The 26227-nt window shown below is 42.3% G+C and overlaps 1 protein-coding gene across 10 annotated transcripts in view; it reads left to right on the forward strand.

Annotated features, from left to right (window-relative positions):
- The window catches only part of DOCK3 (dedicator of cytokinesis 3), a 604430-nt gene that overhangs the window by 175417 nt on the left and 402786 nt on the right, over window positions 1–26227 (forward strand). For all 10 annotated transcript variants that reach the window (XM_043550359.1, XM_043550357.1, XM_043550356.1 and 7 more), the window contains exon 5: window positions 7842–7938. In XM_043550359.1, the coding sequence (XP_043406294.1) occupies window positions 7842–7938 (97 nt within the window). The remainder of the gene's footprint in view (window positions 1–7841; window positions 7939–26227) is intronic.

Below are 26227 nucleotides of genomic sequence, written 5' to 3' on the forward strand. Positions count from 1 at the left end.
TGATGATTGTGAAGCTTTGTTGAGGTGGTGAATTCAGAGGGTGGAATATTTCCCAGGGAATGCCTTACTGCTAAATGATGAACTAGCAGTCAGCTGAGCCCTCAAGGGTTAACCCATTGTTGTTAATGTAGCCTAACACTCTACAAGGCAGCACGAATGGAGGGAGGGGAGACAACATGGCAGACAGAGACACACACCGAGAGAGAGATGCGCATTGCCCCTTTAAATACGCTGATCCCACTCTAAGTACACTACCTTTTTAAGTAGATCAGCAAGTTGAGAAAGAAGCTGCTGCCAGGAAGCTCCCTCCGTCCTGAGCCCTGTCGTGCACTCCTTCTCCCCCAGCTCTATGGCAATGGGGTAAGCAGGGTGCAGGAGTCGGGGGGAGGGGGACACCCTGACATTAGCCTTCCTCTTGCCTCCCCTCCCTCCCCTGCCCCCTGCACAGCAAGCAGGAGGCTCTGGGGAGTAGCTCCAAGGCAGAGGGCAAGAGCAGCACATGGTGGGGGGCGGGGGCACAGCTGAACTGTTGGCAATTGATAGCCTGCTGGGCGGCTGCCGCACAGGGAACTTAGGGAAACAGGGAACTGATAGGGGAGCTGCCAGTCCACCCTGGTTCCAAGTCCCCACCAACTAGCTGCAACGGGCTGCTCTTCCAGCAAGCAGTGGACAAAGCAGGCAGCTGCCAAACGACAGGGAGCATTGCGCAACTTTAAATGAGAATGTTCTCTAATTGATCAGCAACGTAACAATGCAACAACGTTTACCGGGACGACTTTAAGTGAGGAGTTACTGTAAACCACTAATGGTCCTTTGTGTCACAGAGACATCTGGGGCCAGATTTACACAATTGCTGAGCACTCTCAATTGCAACCGAAGTTGATTGGAGCTGTGCTTTGAACATATAAAGTGCTCTAAAGTGCTAAGTGCTTTTGAAAATCAGGCCTTAGTTGCCTGTAGTTGGACGCCCAATATTAGTGGACAGTTTTGACAGTTCTGGCCTTAATCATTTTGTGCCTCAGTTTCTCATCTGTAAAATGTAGGGGATTATACTATCTAATCTCACAGAGGTGTTGCAAAGACAAATTCATTAATGTTTGAGAAGCACTCAGTTACTGTGATGAGAATACTACAGAAATGCCCATTAGTAAATTAATATTTTGTGTTCGGTGCAGGATTTGGATAGTATCTGTTAAATAAGGCCTGGGGCTCTACACTGAATATGGAGACTAAAAAGAAGTGTTGAATAAGTACCCATTCACTGAAGGAGGCAGGGGTCCTATGTGAGTGTGTAATTAAAGATTGTATTGTAATGCATAGTTACAAGGGGGCAGAATTAAGATTGCATGGGTGGTCTTAATACTGGCATTTCCTAACTTTTGAAGGCTTGATATTGCTATTTTAATGTTCTTTTAATGTACTTTTAGGATGGAATATAATGTATATAGTACACTGAATTCCTATCTGTGTTTTTTTCCTCAGGGAGGCTGCAAGTCTCTTATAATCCTCAGTTGTTACTGCTTATTTGCAAATTATTAATTTAGTTTTAAATCTGTAAAAGGCATCCAGTTTAATATCTCTAGGTTTTTTGTATAATATTTAATGTAGTATGGATTTTTAAAACAATGTCTTCCAAAAATATGCTCACTAACTGATCCAATACCCATAATTATAGTTATCACTTATTAGTGCCCTGTTTCTGATAAACATCTGTAAACTGAGTAGAAAGGGTCTTGGAGAGAATCCCAACAATATCTAAAGACAGACACAGTATATCGTAACTTACAGTTTCTGGATAAAAGTTCCCTTTAACTAATCTTTAGTGAGAACTATTTCTTTTTGTACCCAGTTTTATTTTAGCTTAGTTTCTTTCAATGCCCAGCTTGTAAGTGTATTTCATTAGAAACATTCTGGCATTCAAGGCTGGGGAAGCTAAAGGGAGCCTCAAGACAACCTGCATTGGAATTTAAACATTAGTTACTCATGCTTGTTCAAGTGTGACGTACGTGAAAACCTGTCTATTTAGAGTCTGACCTTGTCCATTGAAGAAATGCAATTTACAGATTAAAAAAATGTTTATGGTGTTATAAAGTAGACCAGTAAAGACCTTTATTAAATTGTACAGCAGGACATTTGACCAGTTTGAGATTTAGACAGACACAACATGACATTTCATTGAAAGTGTAGACGTAGTGTATAGAAGAATGCAAGCTTATAGGAATCTGAGCCATGATGCTTCAATGGTTTAACTGTAATCCTGTTATGCACTCTCTTTAAATTCAACCACATACTCGAAGGTTAGAGTTAATCTAGCAGAATGTACTTTCTTGTCAGTAATGAAAGAAGCTTTCAAACCATTTTCTAAAAAGAATCTTTAGGAAAAGTTTTCTTTAGATTCAGTGAAATTATTATTTACCTATTCTCACGTAAGACAATATTGTCTGGGTTTTTTTCTACCTCCAGAAGATTTCTTTAACATATACTGGGTTATTTTTCAACCCCTCTTTTGTAGTTCAGTGACATTTTACGAAGAGCCCAACAGAAAGTAGATGATTTTCAGCTTTCCTGATTCCCAGTTCTCAAGTTGTTGCCAACAGGCAATCGTTTTGATTCTCCATTTGGTGTACATTTTCAGTGCAAGCCACTGATCTGATCTTTGACTTATTGTTTATGATCTCGGTTCCACATAAAAAGCAACATTATTCTAAGTGTTTTATAGGCTGATAAAGAAACTTCTTTAACAGGGATCCTGAAGGCACACTAAAATGATAAATGGACTATAGAAAATAATTTGTCAGAGGCAAATATGAACTTTTCAAACACATTAAGAATGGGATTATTAATTACAAGACTCTCAGGTCCCTGCTCTTCCTTCAGATATACCCATGCAAACCTTTAAAATCAAGGAATTCATACAAAAGCCAGTGCAGAGTTATACACATTATTTACCTGGGGCATGATCACCATTGGTACAGATAGATGGGTGTTTGTGTATTTGGTCCATCAGACACATGGTGTCCAATTAGGATACGGGAATTTTTGTTCCCAGCTCGTCCCTTTCTAGGCTCCCCCATCATTCCTTGACTCAGACCAAAGAAACAGCTAGTGTATCATGCTGAAATGCCATTTTGGATCCTCTATTGCCTTAATCTACAGAATGTAAAACAGGTAAAAGACAAGCCAGCTGGGAGCTACAAGCACTGTGCTGGATGAAAGTCTACTCTTTAGTCCCCCATTGTGGGTCGTTTGTACATGAGTTCTCAGATACAGAGATTTTGCTTCTTTGTCTTCTCCATATGGAGCCTCCTGTGGGGGAAAAGCCAAGTAAAATGCCACCGTGCTTCATCTCCCCCTGCAGAACAGGCAGTTTCTTTCAGGCCACAGCGCAGCAGAAGGAAAATGGGGAGAGTTCCTTTGAGGTGCCAGTGATTCAGGAGGAGGCGGTCATGATAACTGTGTGGTCTTTTTCTCACGCTGAATTCCATGACCCCTTCCAGGACTGATATGTTCACAAGAGATAGGCAGAAGATGCATGAATGGTGCACTGTGTGAAATGGAGTCAGTGAGGGCAAGCTTTGAAGAAGGGGACAGAAATGGAGGAGGTATGGATTTACAGTGCTGTACACCAGCACCCCCTGAAATTCTCCCTCTTTTTCCAAGTCTGCACCAAAAAGTTATGAGAATCTGAAAATGTGATGAGCAGTTCATGTTAGAAGGGCTAGATATAATTTAACCCCTTGACCAGTTGACGCAGTGACTTGCTTTGCTTTGATCTCACTAAGTCACACAGGAAATGGTTGAACATGAATAAGGCTGCAATTTGGTCATGGAAGTCACGGATTTTGTGATTTCCAAAGACCGCCATGACTTCAGTCAGCGCTGGCTGGGAGCTGAATGGTTCTCCGCCGCCTGCGAAGGCAGGGAGCTGTGGGATACCCCCACCACCGCAGTGGCAGGGGGGACTCCCACAGCTTGAAGCTTCCAGTGGAGGGGGACCCTGGAGCTCCCAGCCTTCCCACAGCTTCCCAGGTGCCTCATTTTGTCATGGATATTTTTAGTAAAAGTCAGAGACAGGTCACAGGCTTCCATGAATTTTTCATTATTGCCTGTGACCTGTCCATGACTTTTAGTAAAAATAGCTGTGACAAAATCTTAGCCTTAAACATGAGTCATGATTATATTACCTTGTTTACTAGTCTTTCATCTCCCCTTTATTTAATCACAGCTATTTTCCTTGATAATACTACTAAAGTAAAAATAAATAAATAAAATAAATCTAAAATCAGGATGTACATGTTGATTTTTGAGCATTTTAAAATATTGCTCTTAAACCAAAACTTTTGATCTCAGATCAAAGTATCCAAAAGCAGCCCCTGCAGGCAATGAACAGGTAAAACACACATTCCACAAAAGCTGCCAAGGGTAGAGCTCAAACTTATAGTACTTCAGTGTAGCTCAGTTTCAGTGGCCACAGTATGTCACCATGTACATTTCACTCCTTTTACTCCATATTGGAGTAACAGATTCTGTCCTCAGTATCTTTTCACTATTACTTCTTCAAAGGGGCAGTCGTTGCTGATCAATAGCTGAGATAAATCCCAAGGGATGATACCAATTTGGGGGGAACAGAGCCATAGTTTTATTAAAAAAAAAAGTTATAAGAACCATGTTTTATAAACACATTTTTTTAGGTGGAGTTGTACCTCAAAAACCCCTCTCTCAAATGACCTCATAATTGTACCACTAACCCTGTGCTCCTTGCACCCCCTATGATTTACGGCAAACTGCAAGACAAACTGAACCAGCATGTGGATTTTAGAGTACTTAATATAGTCATCTTTTAAACAGTAAGCCACTCTCCACTTTAACTGTAGGAAAGCTGCCACTCCACTATAATGACTAGGCCAAATGGCCATATCCAAAATTGTTAAATGCCATTAAATAAGAGGTTGACAACTTCTTGGGTCGTAAGGCATAAGCATCTGCCTCATAAATTTGTGAGGTGATTACCTGGTCATCTCACACCTTCATCTGGCATTAAAAATTGTATCAGTCTTTGCAGACATTTGTTGATCACTGTGTGCACCAACCACTGCTGTAAGGTACATCGGCCTCCTTTAGCTCATTGGTGGCAAAATCTGCAGTGAGAACCGCTACTCCTGCGCTGTTCACACTCAGCCTCTGGCATGTAAGCTGCTCCCAGCTACTTGCAAGTGAATGACACTGGACAATATCTCCGGTCCCAGAAACAACCCTAGGAACCTTCATCTTGCAGTGTCCAGTTATGCCAACTAGACGCTGCAAGCTTATAGAAATTCATCAATTTAACAGAGAAATTGATATGTACCAAGCTTGTTCTCCCAAGGGGAGTCTCTGACACACTGCAAACCAAATGCATTGCTTCAGATAGAATAAACAAACAGATTTATTAACTATAAAGGTAGATTTAAGTGATTATAAGTCAAAGCATAACAAGTCAGATTTGGTCAAATGAAATAAAAGCAAAACGCATTCTAAGCTGATCTTAACACTTCCAGTATCCTTAAAACTTAGATGCGTCTCACCACAGGCTGGGTCTTCAGCCAGGCTCTCCCCTTTGATCAGTGATTCAGTCACTTGGTCGTGGTGGTGTCTGTAGATGTAGGTGGAAGAGAGAGAGCATGGCAAAATGTCTCTCCCTTTTATCATGTCCTTTCTTTCCTCTTGACTTTGTTTCCCGCCCTCCCCTTCAGGGAGCATTACCTCATTGCAGTGCCAAATGCCCAAAGGAAGGGGGTGACTCCCTCAAGGGTTTAACAGATTCTTTTGTTGCTGCCTAAGCCAGTGTCCATTGTTCCTGTGAGGCTGTCCTGGGTTTGTACCATCCATGCCCTGACAAGGTGTGAACTGCCTCTCTGTTCTTGGAGAGTTTTTGCATGGGCTTGCTTTAAGCCATGAGGATACATTTTCAGCCTCGTAACTATATACATGAAATTATAATCTATAACCTTACTATAACATTACGGTAACAATTACTATAACATCACTATAACAACCATGCTCAGTGCATTATGAGCCTTCTGAAGACACCCAACATGACAAACTTTGCATTGGATACCACACAATCATTTTATAAAGATTAACATGGGGGTGTAAGGTGTACCCCTGAGGTACAGAGCATCACACTGAGTATTTAGAGAAATACATATTGACTCAATATTGTAACCATTTTCTAACATTAGCTTTAGTTTGTAGTGAGGCACAATTATAAAACTCTTGGATAAATGGATTAAAATTAAATGTTGCAAAGATAGTGGGAAAACCAAATGAAAGTTTGTTTTGAGAATTTGGTTTTACATGTAAAAATGTAGTCTTTTATTTAAATAAATCTTCAATTTCTGTTATTTATTTGGAGCTAGCATGAGTACACAAGGGGAAGGTGAGGGGGGAAATGACTGCTTTCTTTCTCTCTCTTTCACACCCTGCATAAGGGGGGGACAGCAAGTAGCCTAAATTTGGTGAGGAGTAGGTGAAACCATGGCCCTACCCGCCGCAAAAGCTCACAGAGCTGGCTAGATTCAGAGAGCAGGGAGAAATGTGTATCATCCAAGAGGAAGGGCAGTGAGTGCACGCCTCTAGTGTTCTTTGCAGTGCTGGGATTGTGCCTCCTGAAGCAGTTTCTCCTGGAGCTTCTTTAGAGTCAGTGTAGCTCCTACATCACTCCTCTACTCAGATCTGTGAATAAATTCCACAATCTAGCACTTGATATTTCAGAAACACTGATGCCTGTCACAGATTATTTTTGTTTTTTGTTTTTTAATTGCTAGAATAGTAGAAGCTTGAGATACACTTTACTTCCATAGTTCTTGCTAGTTGTTGTACGATAGCTAGCATTTGTATTTGTTCCATATAAAAGGCCAAGTAAAGGAACTGATGGCTCCGATAATATAAAAAGCAGATTATTACACTAAATCACATTATATTATTACCATACCATGTGCTCAGATGGTGTGGAGGAATCCTGCTTCTCCTTCTATGGGTGTGGAAGACCCTGAATACAGTGGAACTAGTGTGATTCTTCTCCTTAGTTGGTGGACAGGAAGCCCACACAGAGACTTTGTAACCCACTGCATTAAAGGGTCTCGGGGCTGAGGAAGGTGCATAGCTAGTGGATTCATAGAGTAATGGATTTGTTGGCCAGAGTGCTGAACATAGGGGAGAGGATCAGCATAGTCTTGAGGAGAAACCTCATTCCTGTGGAACTCCCCAGGCACAACCTGGTTACTTTGGCTGTGGGATGGGCATAGGATGGCGCATAAGGGATATTAGCACATCATAATCAGAAAGACTCTAATATTGAACTTTACTAGAATGATAATTAAATAGTGCCCTCATATAATTAGGAAATACTCCCTCTCTTTGCAGGTTCCTTGCAGGGAGATAATGGAGTGACAGTTGTGCTACTTCCTGAAGATATGTAATGGTGTTCAGCATAATAGAGGGCTATTGCTAGAATATTGTGTTTAAAAATTCTTAGAAGTGTTTAACATTTAATAGACTATAGACATTAGAAATGCAAAGTGCCTATTTTTCTTTAATTGGCTGTAATATTAATAATAATAATGTCTTTGTGTCACAAAGTAAATTTGATTAAAAAAAAAGAAAACAATGTAAACATTCCTATGGGCTTCAGAGCTCAATTTAGAGCCCCTGGAAAGGCAGTCTGATTGGTCCGTTTTTGGAGAGCATGTTGTAATAATTGTTCTTTTCAATATATATTGCTTACATGGATTTCAGGTCATTTTTGTTGTTTTCTATCTTTTCATGAGAGCCTTTGTAAACAGTATTTTTCTGTTTTACAGACAGTATGAAACAGTAGTTCCACTTGAAGATTCTGTTGTGACTGAAGTCACAGCAACGCTCCAGGAATGGGCTATCCTCTGGAAACAGCTGTATGTGGTAGGTACAGTGAGAACTTTGTTTTTTATTCCACCGTGTGTAGAAACAAGTGTTTCACACCATTTACTCCATCTAAGAAATGATTGTTGTACGTGAGACATGTTGGGAACCTGTGGAATAATATTAGCAAATTATTCTGGGAGTGACTTTTAGAGGTAGTAAGCATTTGCGGCTGCTATTGACTACATCTGAAATTGTGGACGGTCTCAACTCTTCTGTTGTCTAAAATTTCCACTGCCAAAAGTGGTGAGTTTTATAGATTAATCATTCAACATTTTAAGGATTCTTATGGTATCTGTGTGTGAATAACTCTGTTTAATAACACATGAACTTCAAGGACTACCTTTAAGAACTTTTCCATAAATGACTCTGAAGGATTATTCAACACAGTTTGTAAATGTAAATATTTCCTATAGCGTAGCATCAGCTTCTTCAAAACTTACCTAATTGGTGCTCGAAAACAGAGAGAGCCCTACCAAAATAAATTCTGAGTTAAATCATTGTCTCTCTTCAGAAATAAAAATGTGTTAAATAAATTAAGAGAAGACTTCTTGAGTTGATTTTCTTTTAAAATTAACTTTCTTGGTGATGTTCTTGTTTTCATTTGGTGCTACATTTGGTTCAAGTTTTCTGGCCACACAAAATTTTGAGAAATGGCTGGCCTGATCCCATTGTCAAAGGGAACAAAAAGCAAGAAAGGCAGCTTGCATATTTGAAAATTTCTTTTCCTTTTCTTTTATTGTCTATTTATCTATGATTACTGTATCTGCTGTATTAGGGCCAGAGACACCAGGTGAGCCATGAATGAAACTTCCCTTGACTTAAAAGGAATTTCTCCATGTATTGCTGGTGTGGCTTTGCTCCTTTATTAAGCCTGAATACTAGTAGTCTATTTTCCATCTACAGTACATAGTGTTACTCCTGGGGGGATTCTGCATCACTGCGCATATGCAGAATTTATGTCCACCGCAGATTTCTTTGATTTCCCAAAGAAAAATGACTTTCTGACGGGAAAGCAAAGGGAAGCCACAAGAACAGTCATGCGACCCTCCCCTGCAGTATGTTATGGGTGCCCAGGGCAGCCACAGAGAGGTAAATCACTGTGGGGCAAGGGACGGGATTGGGGAAGACCTGGCTGATGGCTCCTTCCCTGCATCGGGCTCAGCTGCTGACAAGACTTCCTCTTAACCTGCATGGCATCTGAGGCCGGGTCAGACCCACCTCCAGATTTTTCCCCCAACTGCTGGAAGCTTTGCAAACTCCGCCTTCCCTTGCCAGGTGACAGACTTTTCAAATTAATATTAATGTATCACTATATCTCTTCATATATGTAAGAAGCATTATCAAAGCTGCACAGCACTTGTGTATAGGTTCAGAAGTGAGTATTATCCCCATTTTACATATGGTGAAACTGAAGCAGGGAGAAGTTAAGTCATGGCTAAATTGGTTGAGGGCACACATTGAATCAGTGACAGAGCCAAGACTAGAATTCAGGAGCTCCTGGCTTTCAGGCCCACATCCATACCACAGGGCCACATTGGCACTCATTTGTCTTGTAATATTCATTGTAAACGCTAGAGTGCTATTAGGTCTGGCTCTAAGCAGGGCTGGCAGAAATTTTTGATTATACAAAAACTGTAACTTGAGCATTTAAAAAAAATCTCATTTAATTAGTATACTATTTAGCTTCCTTATTAATGAGATATATTGTTGCTGTACTGAGTCAGCCTTGCAGGAAAGTCCCATACTGTGGGTGTCATTAAACAGCTAAGTTTACCATTCAGTTATTCTAAGGGTTTGTCTACACCTGTGATACTCAGATGTCAGTTGTTCAGAGCCGAAATTAGCAATCAACATTATCCAAAAGAGCAACAGTAGTGTGAATTCATTGTTTCATTTACTATAGTACTATATATTCTTATTTAAACAGTATGACGGGAAATATTTAGTGTGTGTATATATGTATAAAAATATAAAATTCTCACAGCAAAACTACAATTGGTTAGTAACATAGTAAAAGCATCTGATTGGCTAAAAACTTAGATTGGGTAATAATTAAATCACACAGTGTTTTAATATCATGTGCTGCAGAGAGCCACAGGAGACACATTAAAGAGTCACTTGTGGCTTGCAAGCCTCAGTCTGAGTATCACTGGCCTACACAATGAAAGCTATGCACAGGCTAGCCTACTTGAACCTAGCTAGGGCAGGTGATAATAGCAGTGAAGACATTGCAATGTGGGCTTCAGAGTGTGCTCATGAGTAGGGCCCTACCAAATTCACAGTCCATTTTGGTCAATTTCACGGTCATAGGATTTATAAAATCGTAAATTTCATGATTTCAGCTATAAAAATCTGAAAATCCACAGCTTTTGTAATTTTAAGGATCCTGACCCAAAAAGGAGTGTGGGTGTGGAGGTGTCACAAGGTTATTGTAGGAGGGTTGTAGTACTGCCACCTTTACTTCTGTGTTGCTGCTGGTAAGGCACTGCCTTCAGAGGTGGGTGTCTGGCCAATAGCTGCCACTTTCCAGTTGCCCAACTCTGAAGGCAGAATTAAGGGTGGTAATATCGTGACCCGCCTTAAAATAACCTTGCAACCCCCCTGTAACTACCTTTTGGGTCAGGACCACCAATTTGAGAAACGCTGGTTTCCCCTGTGAAATCTGTATAATATAGGGTAAAAGCACACAAAAGACCAGAGTTCATGGGGGAAGACCAGATTTCATGGTCCGTGACACGTTTTTCATGGCTGTGAATTTCGCAGGGCCCTACTCATGAGTCAGGATCTGTGTTGCATTTTTAATACCTGTGTTGAAGCATGTGCTGTGGTGTCTTCACTGATGTTTTTACTTGTGCTAGCTGGATTCAGTGTACATCAGACAGGCTAGCCTATGCACAGCTCTTGCTGTACAGACATACCCCCAAGTATGAGGAAAAAACTGTTGTGTATCGTGTACCTGTGTGTGATAACTATTAGCAAATTATTACGTGATAATAGTGATCGTGGTTCTTAGAGACATGCAAAGCAAAATATGTAGGATCTCTCAGGCTCTATGAATAGGCTCAGCATTTTTAATAGTGTTCTTTACATAGATTTTGATTTGAAAGGCCAAGTGCATATTAATTTAAGAAGTCCTCGAACAATTAGGATGCATTGTAAGATTTGGATCTGTCTTCTGGATTTGTGAGTTAGACAATAGGAATAAAGATGTGACCTTCCATCCATGTAAAATTCTCTCGGTCAGAGTTGCTTGCCTTCAAATGTGTTGATTCATTTTTATATATATATAATATATAAATATTTTTTCCAGAATATATATATATATATATATACATATATAATTTTGGTATAATGCAGAAATATGTAAATACTCTTAAATTTTGAGTTAATTATGTGGTCGGTGGGAAAAAATCTTCATAGAAAAGCTAAGTGGCTGCTCTGTTTAAATAACTCATAATGCATATTTTATCTGTACTTTTTCATTTTCTTTGGTTAAAAGACTGTTTTCTTGAATCAACATCAGGCTGAAATGTTTGAAATACTATGAGGTAAATTTTCTTTCTAGATATAGTACTTTTGCTATTGTGAGAAGCAGCAATGGATATTGGGTTTTAAGAGAACTCACTCTTGCTTCTTTGAAAACATGCCATTCTAACAATAGTGTTTGAATAACATAATTTAATGTGCCATGGCTTCTCATAGAAATATCATCTCCCTTCACAAAACATTTTCCTGATATTCTTCTTAGAATTCTATAAACCTTGGCTGTGAATCCTGAAGAATACTTAGTGCACTAATATGCTTCCCTTCATAAAAGCAGCCCCCACCTGTGTGTATTTGAACTCATAGCTTCTAACTGCAGCTCTATTAACTTGTAGTGAGCCCATATGTCTAGCCACTTTGCTGACAATGGAAGAATTTTAACAGCTAGAGGGACACTTATAACATCTATGGAAGCAGTTATTAAACTCTCTCCGTCAAAGTATATGGAGTCAGGGAAATTTTCTACTTGTTTTCATAAAATCTTAACTGTTCTCTTCTTTTCCTGTGCCCCTTCCCCACACACAGTGTTGCCCCTATGTAGTCCCTTAGGGGGAGTGGCTCTGTGGCATTGCACTCTATATTTTTATAAAAATATGTTTAAGTGTGGAAATGATGTAACTGGAATATGCTTTATGCAAAACATCCCTTGTAAGGTATCATTACAAAGTTTATAATCTGAGTGTGGTCATCCTAGTTGTATGAATGTATCATTCTTGTATCCGAAACTAGGAATATGAAATATAACTCTGAGGTCCTATTGTCATTATGCAACGTGTGGGCCATTAATGGTGGTTTGGAATCGTGATGGCTCCCATTAACCAGGACAATTGGTTGTAAATGGCTCTGTTTACTTGTAAGACTTCCTGTATACATGTGTGCTAGTGACTGGGTAATGAAGTCTAACAGAACATACGATCATATCACCTGAACTGGAATCCATCTTTAACCTGGTGCTTTTCCATTTAGAAGGAGGGGTGGGAACCGAGAGAGAGACACAAGATTCCCACCATGTGCCAAAGCTATTAAAGGGGGTGGAGCAGAACAAAGGGGGTCCCAGTCATGTTGAATCCGCTGCTTTTCACTTGAGATGCCTGCTGGAACTAAGAAGGTCTGTACCAGGGGAAAGGACTGGGCCCAGACTAGGAAGGAGTCTAGTCTGTGAAAGAAGCTTATTGGAACATCTCTGAGGGTGAGATTTACCAGTATTCAGTTTCTTAATGTATTAGGCTTAGACTTGCGTGTTTTTGCTTTATTTTATTTGGTGACTTATTTTGTTTTGTCTGTTATTACTTGGAACCACTTAAATCCTAATTTTTAGTCTCAGTAAAATCACTTTTGTTTATTATTGTACCCAGAGTAAGTGATTAATACCTGGGGGAGCAAACATCTATGCATATCTCTCTATCAGTGTTATAGAGGGTGGACAATTTATGAGTTTACCCTGTATAAGCTTTATACAGAGTAAAACGGATTTATTTGGGGTTTGGATCCCATTGGGAGCTGGGTGTCTGGGTGCTGGAGACAGGAGTACCTGCTGAGTGGTTTTCAATTAAAGCCTTAGCTTTGGGGATGTGGTTCAGACCCTAGGTCTGTGTTGCAGCAGGCTTGCGTGTCAGGCTTAACAAGAAAGGGTTCTGGAGTCCCAAGCTGACAGGGAAAACGGGCTCAGAGGTAGTTTCAGCACATCAGGTGACAGTCCCAAGGGGGTCTCTGTGACCGAATCCGTCACAGGCTCCTCCGCCTCTGGGTCAGTGGGTGGCCAATCCTATGTCTCTGGGGGTTGCCTTACATGGGGAATCAGTGGGGCAACGGGAGATGTGAGCTCGGGCCTGTGATCAGGGCCAAACAACAAACCCAGTTACGGAGCCCCAGCCCCAGGTCAGGACAGGATAACAAAGGGTCTCGGGCTCAGGCCTGTACTCAGGCTGGGCAGCAAACAGTCAGGTCTCCTAACTCTGGTGGAGGCCGAGAAGTGCAGGCTTCTCGCCTAGGAGAGGGGGAGACTGCCACCCATGGATTGGGGTGGCAGGGGGAGGATGCAGGTCCACCCACTCCACTACTTCCCGGCCCAGGGCCCTAACAGTGACAGTGCGGTATGCCACTGGGTCAGCGGGGATCCTGAAGGCAACACGCTGACGCGCTTGGTGTTAGCGTTGCCGCCAGACAGGGATTGGCTACCCTTGGGCCACTTCCCAACTCCCCCTCAGGGTGTACCTGGCTCTGTAGAGGGTCATCCTGGGTTGTTGGCGAAGAAGGCCTCTGTCTGTGCTTGCAGCTTCTCTGTGCTTGGGTCCGTAAATGGCCCTGGTGGTCCTGGCCAGTCCTCGGCTCCCTCAGGGTCTGCAGCGGCCTCCTAGCTCGGGAGCTCACAGGAGGCATCTGGCTCCTCCGGTGGCTGCCTTCCAACTGAGTTCTCCGGCATGCCTTTTGTACTTCCAGTCCCGCCCCACTGACTTCCGGCAGGAGGGTTGAGCGTGGCATGGCTCCGCCCACTGGGGTTCAATGAGGGGTTCCTCCCCCTCCAGGTCTGTGAGCGGCCAATCCGCCCCACTATACCCTGTTATAGAGAAACAATCCTGCAATGAAGTCTTGGCGGCCGAATAAAAATTTTCAAATACTTTGTTTTAAAGAGTAAATCGATTAGTAACATTTCCCCTACATGTAGTTTGTTTTTTATTTTGGATTTTCAAAGTTTTTTTTTTTAATAAAATATTTTCATTTCATCTCTAAAGGAATTAACTATGAGACCAGTGAAAAGAATAGATTTGCATTAGAAAAATGAACTGCTAAAGGTCCTAATCTGTTGAATAGATTTTCCTTGTATAAAATGAAACTATATTTTCTTCTTTGAGTGCCGGTCCCTATGTGACTGTGTTCCAGGTGCTTGGAGTCAGAGAATTTTTGCAAACCATGTCTGGTCAGTGCATACATCCTTGCTTTCCTCATATTTCCAACCAAAGGCATGAAGTGCAGAGCGGACCAACCCCCTCTCCAGTTTCTTCTTACCGCTGCATGACCTGGGTTGGAACCTACAGTGTCCAGAGCTTTCCTTCAATTACTCCTATCTGTAAATATTTCAAAGATTGCCTCAGTGTCTTGTATGTAGTTCTTTATAGTGAGCAAGTTTGTAATAGTTTTTATAGCCATTTAGCAGAGTTTTTTCTAGTTAGTTAGATTCCTTGCCTTGGGGTCTGCCCACCTCCCCTATTACGGGTATTGGATGGTGCCCAGAACTCCAGGCTTCAGAAATTGTGTCCCCTGCCCCTGTTCTATCCTGGCCAGTGATGATCACCAGCACTGTTTATACTGTTTCAGGAAGGCACAGAGCGTGGCTAGGTGAAATATCTGCCGCTTTTTTTTCCCTAGCCAGACCTGTGAGATGAGGGAACTCTGGCTTAGAAAACACCTCATGGAGAAGGCCATGAAGCTGCAATCAGACCCAGGCCGAAAACCATCCCCCTCCCACAGTATGTTGGCCTGAATTGATATGGAGCATGCCTCCTGCCACGAGGTCCAACTCTGTTTCAGTCGAATCCATACCTATGGATCCCTCCCCGTATTGTGCAAGCGTACTCTGCCTTTCCAAGCATAAAAGCAGATCTCTCCCTAAGTCTGCTTTGAAGATGTCTGATACGGACATACTACATCCAAGGGTCATGACTTTAAAGTCCATAAGACTAGGGCTCACCAGTAGCAGATCCCCGTACCAGCCAAGTCCACTCCACCAGTACGGTCCAAGTCAAAAAGCCAGGATCCGTCAGTTCTGGCATGATCAGAGCTTCTACCACTGATGGTATTGTCATGTCTTAACACTCCAGCCTCATGAAGCCCCCCTCCTCCAACCCATTTGACATGAGTGGATTGGACCCCTCACACTCCAGGGATATCAGAGACTTATGCTACACCGAAGCCTCAGTTTCCACCATCATCGGGCCCTTCTCTCACTAGGGAGATTTTGACTCCACTGGGGGATGCTATCTTTGACAGAAGCCTATCCCCTCTTCTATCTGCCAGCTGTGCTTTCTTCTGTTCGAACTGTTGGTACCACCATTGGATCTGGACTCTTTCTTCTCTTCCTTGGGAGAATCAGAAACACCAAAGGAGCAATTTTCTTCTTCTCTGAGACGTGTTAGTCCAGACAGGAGATCCAGAGCCTCCTGGTACCAACCTCCATCTCAATATTTATCACTTTGGGGATTCCCTCCTGAACCATCATACAGGCCATAATGGGAAACAGGTTTCTGTATGCAAGATGTATAGAATCCATGCATTCTCCCAGACTCATTCTACCATTCCCTTTTAAGGGAACTGTCAGAGCCTCCTCCTGACCGTACAGAAGAGGAAGAATATGAACTGGTTCTGTCAGTACAGAAAAGATTGTCTTCATTTCCCAAAGAAGCTGTCACCCCAGCATCTCAGTCCCCTCCAGATGACCACAAACTGTTTCTGGATTTATTGTGAAGGTTGCAGAGGGACTCCAAATCTCCCTAGAGGAGGTCTAGGACCCTCAGCACAAACTCCAGGATATCCTACAAACCACTAGATCCAGTCAAATACAATTCCAGTTCATGAAGCTGTTCTGGAACCTCCAAGCACAGTCTGGCATACACCAGCCTCGGGTGCCCCTATTTCCAAGAGGGCAGAGAAATGCTGTTTCATTCCAGCTAAGGGAGTAGAATCTCTCTTTACCTACTCTGCATCAAACTTTCTGGTCATCCAGGCTGCCACAGAGAGCTCTAGATATCTCAGATCCACTCCTCCTTCTTTGAGGAATATCCCTCAAAGTGGTGCTCCACTTTAGGTGTTTTGGTGCCCTGCACTTATAATCAGAGATTTGTAGTAGCAGTGCCCCGGTTGGCTGCACATGCACGAGACGGCTGCTACCTAGCATGCGCAGCCAATTGGGCCCCAGTTCCTTCTCTACTGCCCTTGGTTTGAGGTGGAGCAACAGCAACGTCCCTTCAACTTCATAGAAAGGTTATATTTCTTCCTTTTTCTTTTATCCCCTCTGTTCTAGTTAACTTCGGTTACCATGACTTTTAATTTCTTCCATATTTAAAAAAACACAACTTTTTAAGGTAGTTTTTCCCCTCGCTCCCCTGGCGGGCCTCTGCTGATAACAACTGCTTAAACATGGGCTGCCCCATTTTTCTCCAAAGCTGGACCTTCCTCAGATTGCATACCTCTTCAACACCAAGGACAAGGTTTTTACTCTGCCTACTTCATAATCCCCCAAAAGAAGGGAGGTTGGAGACGTATCCTTGATTTGTGCATTCTCAACCACTTTATTTGCAAGCTGAGATTTCACAGGGTCCCTCTGGCATCAATAATCCTCATAGGATGGGGAGCTCACCTGGGTGACAACACGATCCAGGGTCGTTGGCCAGCAGTGGAAGCAAACATATATAAACGTACTAGAACTAAGAGCAGTCAGAAACACATGCGAGCATTTCCTTCCTCTAATCCACAGCACCGCTATCAAAGTCCTTACAGACAACACAGCTTGCATGTTCTACATAAACCACCAAGGGGAAGCCCAACCATACCCTCTGTGCATGGAGGCAATATGCCTCTGGAATCGGTGCATCACCCACAATGTAGACATCTCGGCATCCTACCTGCCAAGACACCAGAACACCACAGCAGACCAATTGAGCAGAGACTTCTTACAAATCCACGAGTGGGAGATGGACTATGCAACCCTCACCACCATCTTCAACCTTTGGGGGTTCCCCGCTATAGACCTATTTGCCACAGCTCACAATGCAAAGTGCCCTCAATACTGTTCCCAAGTGGGCCTGGGGCGCCACTCCCTGGGCGACACCCTCCTCATGAAATGGGAGGCGACGCTAATGTATTCATTCCCTCCAATTCCACTTCTGAGTCGGGTTATACACAAGATCAGGCAAGACAAGTCCAGGGTTATTCTCATTGCCCGTACATGGCCCAGACAAACATGGTTCCCACGCCTTCGACAGATGGCAGTGAAACCACCGCGAACCCTCCCTTTAATACGTCACCTCTTGATACAGGATTCAGGACATGTCAGTCACCCCAACCTAGCTCTTCTCCATCTTAAGGCCTGGGTTCTCCATGGCTGACAGGTATTGACAAAGAATATTCCGACAAAATTAAAGACATACTCTTGAGTAGCTGCAGACTAAGCACACGGAAAACATATACATAGAAGTGGACATGATTTCACACCTGGTGCGAGATTACCCATATTTCTCCACAGTCAGCTCCACTGCCCAGGGTCCTTGAATATATACTGGGTCTTAAAAAATGGGGACTATCCAGCAGGTACATCAGAGTACATCTCACCGCAGTCACCTCGTTCCATGATAACGTGGATGGAGCCACTATCTTTGCTCATCCAATGACTACGTTTTCTAAAAGACATGATGAATACTTACCCAATGCTAAAAGACCCTACACCCATGTGGGATCTTAACTCTGTCCTCCATAGCTTCATGGAGAAGCCATTTGAACCCTTAGCGACTTGTTTATTGCTACATCTATTGATGAAAGTGGCCTTCCTCATTGTCATCAAGTCAGCGAGAGGGGTAGGACAACTAGGTGCCTTAATGGCACTCCCACCTTATACCACATTCTATAAAGACAAATGAACCTACAACTGCCCTTCAAATTCATACCGCACCTCAAATTCATAGCCTCGCTCTTTCATCTAAATCAACCGATATACTTACCTGTGTTTTTTCGGAAACCACATTCCAACAGGGAGGCTTCTCTTCACATTCTTGATGTCCGCAGAGCACTAGCCTTTTACCTAGAAAAGAACAATCACTGGGAAAAGACATTCAGTTTGCAACTCTCTGTGTGAAGGATGCATACGTTCATGTCTCCCACATGCATTTTCTCAGCTTCATGCAGGGCCCTGGCCATTTCCAATACAGGGTGCTCCCTTTTGGTCTTGCCACTGCTCCCAGCATCTTTACCAAGATTTTTCTGGTAGTAGCAGCTCTCTTCAAAGAGAACAGCTTCATCATTTTCCTGTCTCGATGATTGGCTTCTAGTTGCTAAGACATGTCAGGAAGCATATGAGTCAACCTCATCAAAGCTTCAACTACTTGGTTGCCTAGGAGTCAGTGTGAACTTGGAAAAGCTTATCTTTACTCCAGTGCAGACTATTGACTTCATAAGGCCATCCTGGACTCAGTCATGGTGAGAGCTTATCTCTCAAAGGACAGGTTTCTCACCAAGAGCGACTTTATAGATTGGGTTATGCATAACACTCGATCTCCAGTCAGTACTTGTCTCCTGGGGAACATGGATGGCTTCATGTACTTGCATTATTCTATTTGCCAGAATCCACCTAAGTTGCCTTCAGGTTCCAGACAGTACATCTCCCAACCAAACACAGCATGAATACCATGGTAACAATTCTTTCCAGAGTAATGTTTTTCTGTTGTGACAGAAGGATCCTCATCAGGTATGTGTGGGTGTCCCCTTCCTATCATCCTCGCCAGATAAAGAGGATCATTAGAGACATCTCTCTTTTAGGCTGGGGAGCCCACATGGACAGCCATATAGTGCAGGGCACATGAACACCCTGAGAGGCCAGGATGCACATCAACCTTCAGGAACTCTGGGCAGTCCAAGACACTTGCAAGGTTTTTCCTCAGTTAATCTGGCCCCATCCTGTCCTCATGATGTCAGACGGTGCGACAATCATCTTTTACATCAACAAACCGGGAGGGGCAAGATGTGTAGAAGTAGTCAACCTGTGCAATTGGCATATCAGGAATTGAATCACCCTTATCTTATTTTCCAGGAACTCAGAATGTGTTGGCAGGCATTTTTGCATCAATTACAAGTGAGAATTGCAAGATTCAGTAGTAAACAACATCTTTGCTCAATGGGGGACTCCCAAGCAGGATCTGTTCACCTCCCAAATGAATAAGAAATGCAACATATACTGTTCCAGAGGAGCTCTTGGACTACACTTTCAGGGTGATGCTCTCTGTTAAGGGGCTTATTCCTTCATCCACTTACTTCCCTGGTCCTTCTCGCATGAACAGAGAGCAACAATACTCGAAGTCCAAAGGTGCAAACAATTTGATGTTTATTGGGGTGAACTTCCAGCAAGCATGATTTCAGTTTCCTTCCTTAGTATCCTCCTTCCCAGCTCTGACACCATAGAGCCTTACACCTGTGTCCCTGTTCCCATTCCTGCCCTTAGCAAAACATTATTCCAATTTCCTTACCCCCATTCCCTGTTCCCATTTCCCCCTTTAGCAAAACATGATTGCAATTTCCTTACCCCTATTCCCTGTTCCCATTTCCCCTCGTTAGCAAAACATGATTCCAATTTCCCCACCCCCATTCCCTGTTCCCATCTCCCCCACCCACACACCCACCCCCTCATTTCCTGATTGACTGCAGACTATATAGTAAAACTTGAGTTTGGCTTAGCTATACCTTAACCAATCATTTTCCTGAAATTTAACTAACCAATCCTAACATATTGTAACATGATTATGTAACCAATTATATCCCACCACCTTAATTAGTTTACACCCAGCAAAATCAATTATACAGCAGACAGGAACAATCACAGAACCAGACAGAGATTATACAGACAAACAATAGCAAAATGGGAACTATAATGACAAAACAATACAGAAGTGAGGATTTCACATCCCAGCATTGATAAGTGAGTTCTTGCCAGACACGATGCTATCAAACTAAGTTTCCTTTTACATCTTCTAGGCACTTCCCTTTCTCTGGAGGTGATAGGCACTATCAGGACAGGATTATATTCCTAACAGCCCAATAGCACCTGATTTCAATGTGACTAGTTTGGAAGGTGAGGATGTGACCGTTCACTTCCCAGCTTATGGCTGCCTCTGTTGCTTAGCCAAAGGCCTTAATCTAAGAACAGGGCCTCAGATTGTCACAGTAAGAGAAGGACCTTACACTGGCAGACCGTGATTTTGATTCTTTCTTTTATACCTCTAACTAGCCAAGTGATAAGAATACACCTAAATTCTTAAAGTACAGGCCTTTGCAGACAGGCCTGAATATCTATATCCTAACACTCCACCCCTTTTTTTTCTTTTTCTTTTGGCATCCTCCTGCCCACGTATCCCTGGAAAAGCATAGGACATATGGCGACACATTTCCTGATAGGGCCAGGCATCAAGGTGGAAGGTGTCGATATTCTATTTGTCCCACTGCCCCCTGTGTAGTATAGTGCCCTGCACCTTCTCTTGTATGGGCATACCACACCTATTCCAATTAGTGTTCCAGACTTCCCATTATAGCGGGCCCAAGAAGGTTGGGTCCGGGTTGTCTAGTACACTGTCGGGTTTGGAGGGCTTACTACATTACTTATAGGTTATCTCCCTATGCAACATAACACAAGTACAGTTAACAATACAAAATCCACAGCAACATCGAGTCCTGACCACTGCAGTATGGTCCAACATCTGAGAGACCCCCAAAACGCTGCCTCTCCTCCTTCGACGGGGTCACGATCTTATGTGTCCAGTTGCTGGTAGTTGCAACAAGCTGCTCCTGCAAGTTTTGCATGCTTTTGTCCATATCATAAGTCCATTGAATGTTCACAGAGAAATGGGATATTGTACAAACCAGCTTGACCACTTGGTATGGAATCAGGCAGTATGCCCTGGTTTGATTATTCACAGCAATAAGATTCACAGTTCCATTTGTGCACCAAAGTCCAGATAGCAGCATGTAAATATGTGTAGTTTGGTTATGGGCTGGTGTAATTGTGCCCCCAGTAATATGTACATTCCCATCAAAACACCTTATACACAGTACACCCAATTGTCCACCCCTTGCATAGGCCACTGATCCTGCTCCTCTATAGTTATAGGAGAGGGGCACATCCAAACATCTTCTATTGATTTACACTATTTTACACACCCCTCCATTGATTCCAGGAACTCAGAATGTGTTGGCAGGCATTTTTCCATCAATCACAAGTGAGAATTGCAAGATTCAGTAGTAAACAACATCTTTGCTCAATGGGGGACTCCCAAGCAGGATCTGTTCACCTCCCAAATGAATAAGAAATGCAACATATACTGTTCCAGAGGAGCTCTTGGACTACACTTTCAGGGTGATGCTCTCCTCCTCCCTTTGTCAGACTATCTGATTTATGCCTTTTTCCCCTTACCACTCCTACTAGGGTTTTACAGAAAATTCGTCAGGACAGGGCATGAGTCATCCTCATTTCCCCCAAATGGCCCAGACAGTTTTAGTTCCCAGATCTCCTGTGGCTTTCATCTTGTCCTCTGATCAGCATCCAGACTTTTCCAGATCTCGTGGCCCAGGAGAAGGGCAGGATCAAGCATCCTAGCCGTGAAGCATTTCATCCCATGTCTTTGGATGGATATTAGTACTAGAACATTCCTGCTCTTAAGCCATACAGAATGTCCTTAATTATATCAGAAAACATTGCACTAGGAAATGCTATTCAGCCAAATGGAAACATTTTTCTATATGGGCGTAGCAGAAATACATATCTCCTGAATCTGCAAATAATCCAAAGTGAGGAGAATATCTTACATTCTCTTGAAATAGTTGGGCTTTCCCTCAGTTCTGTATGAGTCCGCCTGGCAACAATCAGTGCACACCATCCACCATCAGACAGTTACTCAGTTTTCACTCCTCTGCTGACTAACAGATTTTTAAAGGGCCTAATCAGCACTTTCCCACCAGTAAGAAAACCAATTCCTCTCTAAGACTTAAACTTTGTTCTTTTAGCACTCACTAAGCATATCTTCAGACCAGTAGCTACGTGTTCCATGCCTCACTTCTGAAAGAAAATAGCATCCCTTGTGGCTGTCACCTCAGTCAGAAGGGTAGGTGAGCTGGCAGCTTTAATGGTGAATCTGTCTTACATTATATTCAATAAGGATAAAGGCTATTTACAACTACATCCGGAATTCACCCCCGAAGTAGTTTTGTAGTTACATGTAAACCAATCAATCCATGTGTCTGTTTTTTTTTCCCAAAACCGCATGCATCTGAGGAGGAGAGGCAACTTCATTCCCTCGATGTAAGATGCGCTCTTTCCTTCTGCCTGCAAAGGACAAAACCAGTTAGAAAAGTCACCTAGATCAGGGGGTCTCAAAAGAAAATTTTTGGTGGCCTCAGAGTGTGGCCACCAACTTTTGCTGGTGACCGCTCTGACAATTTTTCCTAAAATACTTAATTTTAGGAAAAACATAAATATGCACATATACATGTCCAAATCATTGTAATTTATTTATGTAGGTTTTTATTGCAGACTCAGTAATAAAAATAATGTACAGTTTTCTCTATTCTTTACTGGACCTAAACAGAGCAGGAAAAAATAATGTGCTTTGCACGTTCTTGTCTTTTTTGTTGTTGTTTCTTTTTCCTTTTTTGGTTGCTTTTTTTTAGATTTGCTAGCTAGTAAGTCTGTTTCTGTGAAAAGTGATATTTGTATGTTTGTTAACATTGTTTTGTGCCCCCGGTCACCACCCAGAAGGCTGTGACTGCACAAAAAGCCCCTAGTGACCACATTTGAGAAACGCTGGTCTAGATTGTTTCTTTCCATAGCAGAACAAGTCAGAGGTCAAGCTATATCCTCCCAAAGGATCTCTTAATGGATCTTGGGCAGTATCCTGTTATGTTACCAGTTGTTGCATCTTCTTCCCCCTCATGGGATGAGGGCTCTTTTTGCAAGAGCACAAACAATTTCAATAGTATTTCTTCAGGAAGTATCCTTACTTGACATTTGCAGAGCAGCAACATGGAGTTCCATCCACACATTCACAAGACATAATGCTCTAGTGTAGCGGTTCTCAAACTTTAGCAACCTGAGGACTGTCATTTTGATTTAAAAATTTTTAGGGATCCCTCAACCCCCTCACCCCACCTCTTCCTGCCGCCCACTCACTCCATCCTCTGTCGCTCACTCTCCCCCACCCTCATTCACTTTCTCCAGGTTGGGCGGGGATTGGGGTGTAGGAGGGGGTGCAGGCTCTGGGAGGGAGTTTGGGTGCGGGAGGGGGGCGAGAGGTGCGGGCTCTGGATCTAGTGCAAAACTCCTCTACAGATGCATTCTTTGGGACAGTGGTTCTCCAAATGTCTCTGCTGTCTGCATCCTCTCACCCTCCTCCTACTTGAATACTGCTTATCAGCCAGTCACAGGGGAAAATACATCAAGACCAGCACTTGAAGAGGAGGCAGAAGCTACTTACATCTTGGTAACTGGAGGTACTTTGAGATGAGTGGTCTTTATCTGTATTCCACTACTCCCCCCATCCCCGTTCCCCTCTGCTTCTGGTCTTTACTGGATTCTCAGCAGAGAAGGAACTGGAGAGATGGTTGGTCTGCTCTGCCTTTTATGCCTTCGGTTGGAAACACGATGAAGGCAGGGGCACATACACTGACCAGTGGACGCTATTTACAATAATTCTCTGACTCCAGGCACATAGAGTGCATGTGTATGCTCAGAGTGGAGTACAGATAAGGACCACACATCTCGAAGTCTTCTTTAAAGAAACCCCTATTATAGAATTAGGACAGAGAAGAATACATTTTTCTGCATAATACTGTATTCAGCAGCTTTTGCCTGTATTCTTTCATTGTTAATAACAATGTATGGAATCAGTGGCTGCTTCATGTAGTCAGAAGCCTGCAGTTGCATAAAATTATCCTTTACTCCCTGTTCTTTGGAAGGATGGTCAAGAGAAGTGGATATAATGCACTTCATCATGGCCTGAATAAAATGTGTGTGTGAGAGAGACGTACATGTACACGTACACACACACACACACACACACACACATTTACTGGATAGAAGGTAATTTAAGTACATCTCTCCTGTTGTCTTATGAAATCATCTAGTTGTAAATTATGTTATATGGAAGTATCTTGGTAATGTATGCTGCTACTGTAACCATAGAAAATACATAGACAATCTAAAATAATTTTCCTACTGAAAAAGTATTGTCTTTACAGTTCAGCAATCATGGTCACAGTATGGATTATGCTAAATAAGACACTTGGACAAAATCTCCTCTGGCTGGCTCAGTGAAAGAGAACAGAAATGCAGTCCTTTATGCCTTCTGTCTTTAGAGATCTTGCCGACCATAGCATGATTTCATAATGAAGGATGGTGACACTGCATTTGTGGTGTATTTTGTTGTTAAAAAGCAACATGCACAAACAGCACTTTCTGCTAGTGGCTGAATGCATGCTAGCAGGCTTGTGTGCCTGGTCACATCTCTTAAGCCACATTACACATCCCTTTGGGGATGTGGTGAGCAAGAGGGCATATTGGGCTAATTTTTAGTGCACTCTTTTCTGCTAAGGAGGGATCGTGACCTATTGATTCCATGAAGGGAGGAAGAGGGTCCCTGCACTCTCTTCGCCCCCACACCTTATGTCTCTAAGCATGGCACAGTAAAGGTTTAGTATATTTCTCTTTCTGCACAACTAGTTTTCTTCATGTTGATTGAAACCAAAGATGCCCATGGAGGCTCTCATGGCACTGGATAATGACCTCAGAGCGAGGCTCTAATTCTTTTGCAAACTATATCTGCTAAATAAATATACAGTATATATTGAGGTTTGTGTCACTGTTTTATTTGGGACTGAGATTTTTGTTTTATGGGACCATAATATATATAGTCTTCAGAAACCATTCTAAGGGTCACAGGGATGGTATTTGGGATTTGCTTGGAGCATAAGTCTGTGTAACACCAGTATACTCTGTTTTGTTATTTTGACTAAGAAATTTTTCTGATCATACAAGCTCAATGTGTTCATGTTACTTTTCTCTTAGATGAAGTTCAGAATGAGGAAATGTGTAATCTTATGAAATATTAAGACACAGCATGTGAATTCACACTATGTCATGCCTGCTTTTTGCAACTGGAAGTTGTTTTGTCATAGCAAGCAGGAGCCACTAAACAGAGGTGGTCATGTTCCTGTTACAGTTTTCTTGTGATAATGTGGAATTTAATGAATTTCACTCTTGTAATATCCTTTTTATAAAATAATTTCTATGAGGCATAAAGAAGGAGAGCTAAAAGTAGACCATTATTAACAATTAAAAATCGAGGAGAGGGAAGAAGTATGCAGATGGTAACATTACCGTCCCCTCCACCATGCACACACAAATTAACTTGGTAAATTTGGTGCGTTTCTCTAAGTACAGTTTCTGTATTTCAGAAAATTAAGCACCAAGTGATGTCAGCTGCTTTAGTAACAATTTCTGCACTTCTTCAATAATTACATAAGGCTCACACAGCTTTAAGATCTAAGTTACAGTTGCTCTATTGCTGCAGTAGCTTACACACGTGCACATGCCCTCTTCTACCCCAAAGAAGTCTTTTCCTAAGGGCTGTCAAGCCATTAAAAAAATTAATCGTGATTAATCACATGATTCATCACGCTGTTAAATAATAATAAAATACTATTTATATAAATATTTTTGGATGATTTCCCCCTTTTCAAATATATTGATTTCAGTTACAACACAGAATACAAAGTGTGCAGTGCTCACTTTATATTCACTTTATTATAAATGTTTGCACTGTAAAAATAAAATAAACAGTATTTTTCAATTCACTTAATACAAGTACTGTAGTGTAGTCTCTTTATCATGAAAGTTGAACTTACATATGTAGAATTATGTCCAAAAAAACTGCATTCAGAAATAAAACAATTTAAAACTTTAGCATCTACAAGTCCACTCAGTCCTACTTCTTGTTCA

Source organism: Chelonia mydas, chromosome 7, assembly GCF_015237465.2.
Source record: "Chelonia mydas isolate rCheMyd1 chromosome 7, rCheMyd1.pri.v2, whole genome shotgun sequence".
Classification (NCBI taxonomy): Eukaryota; Metazoa; Chordata; order Testudines; family Cheloniidae; genus Chelonia; species Chelonia mydas.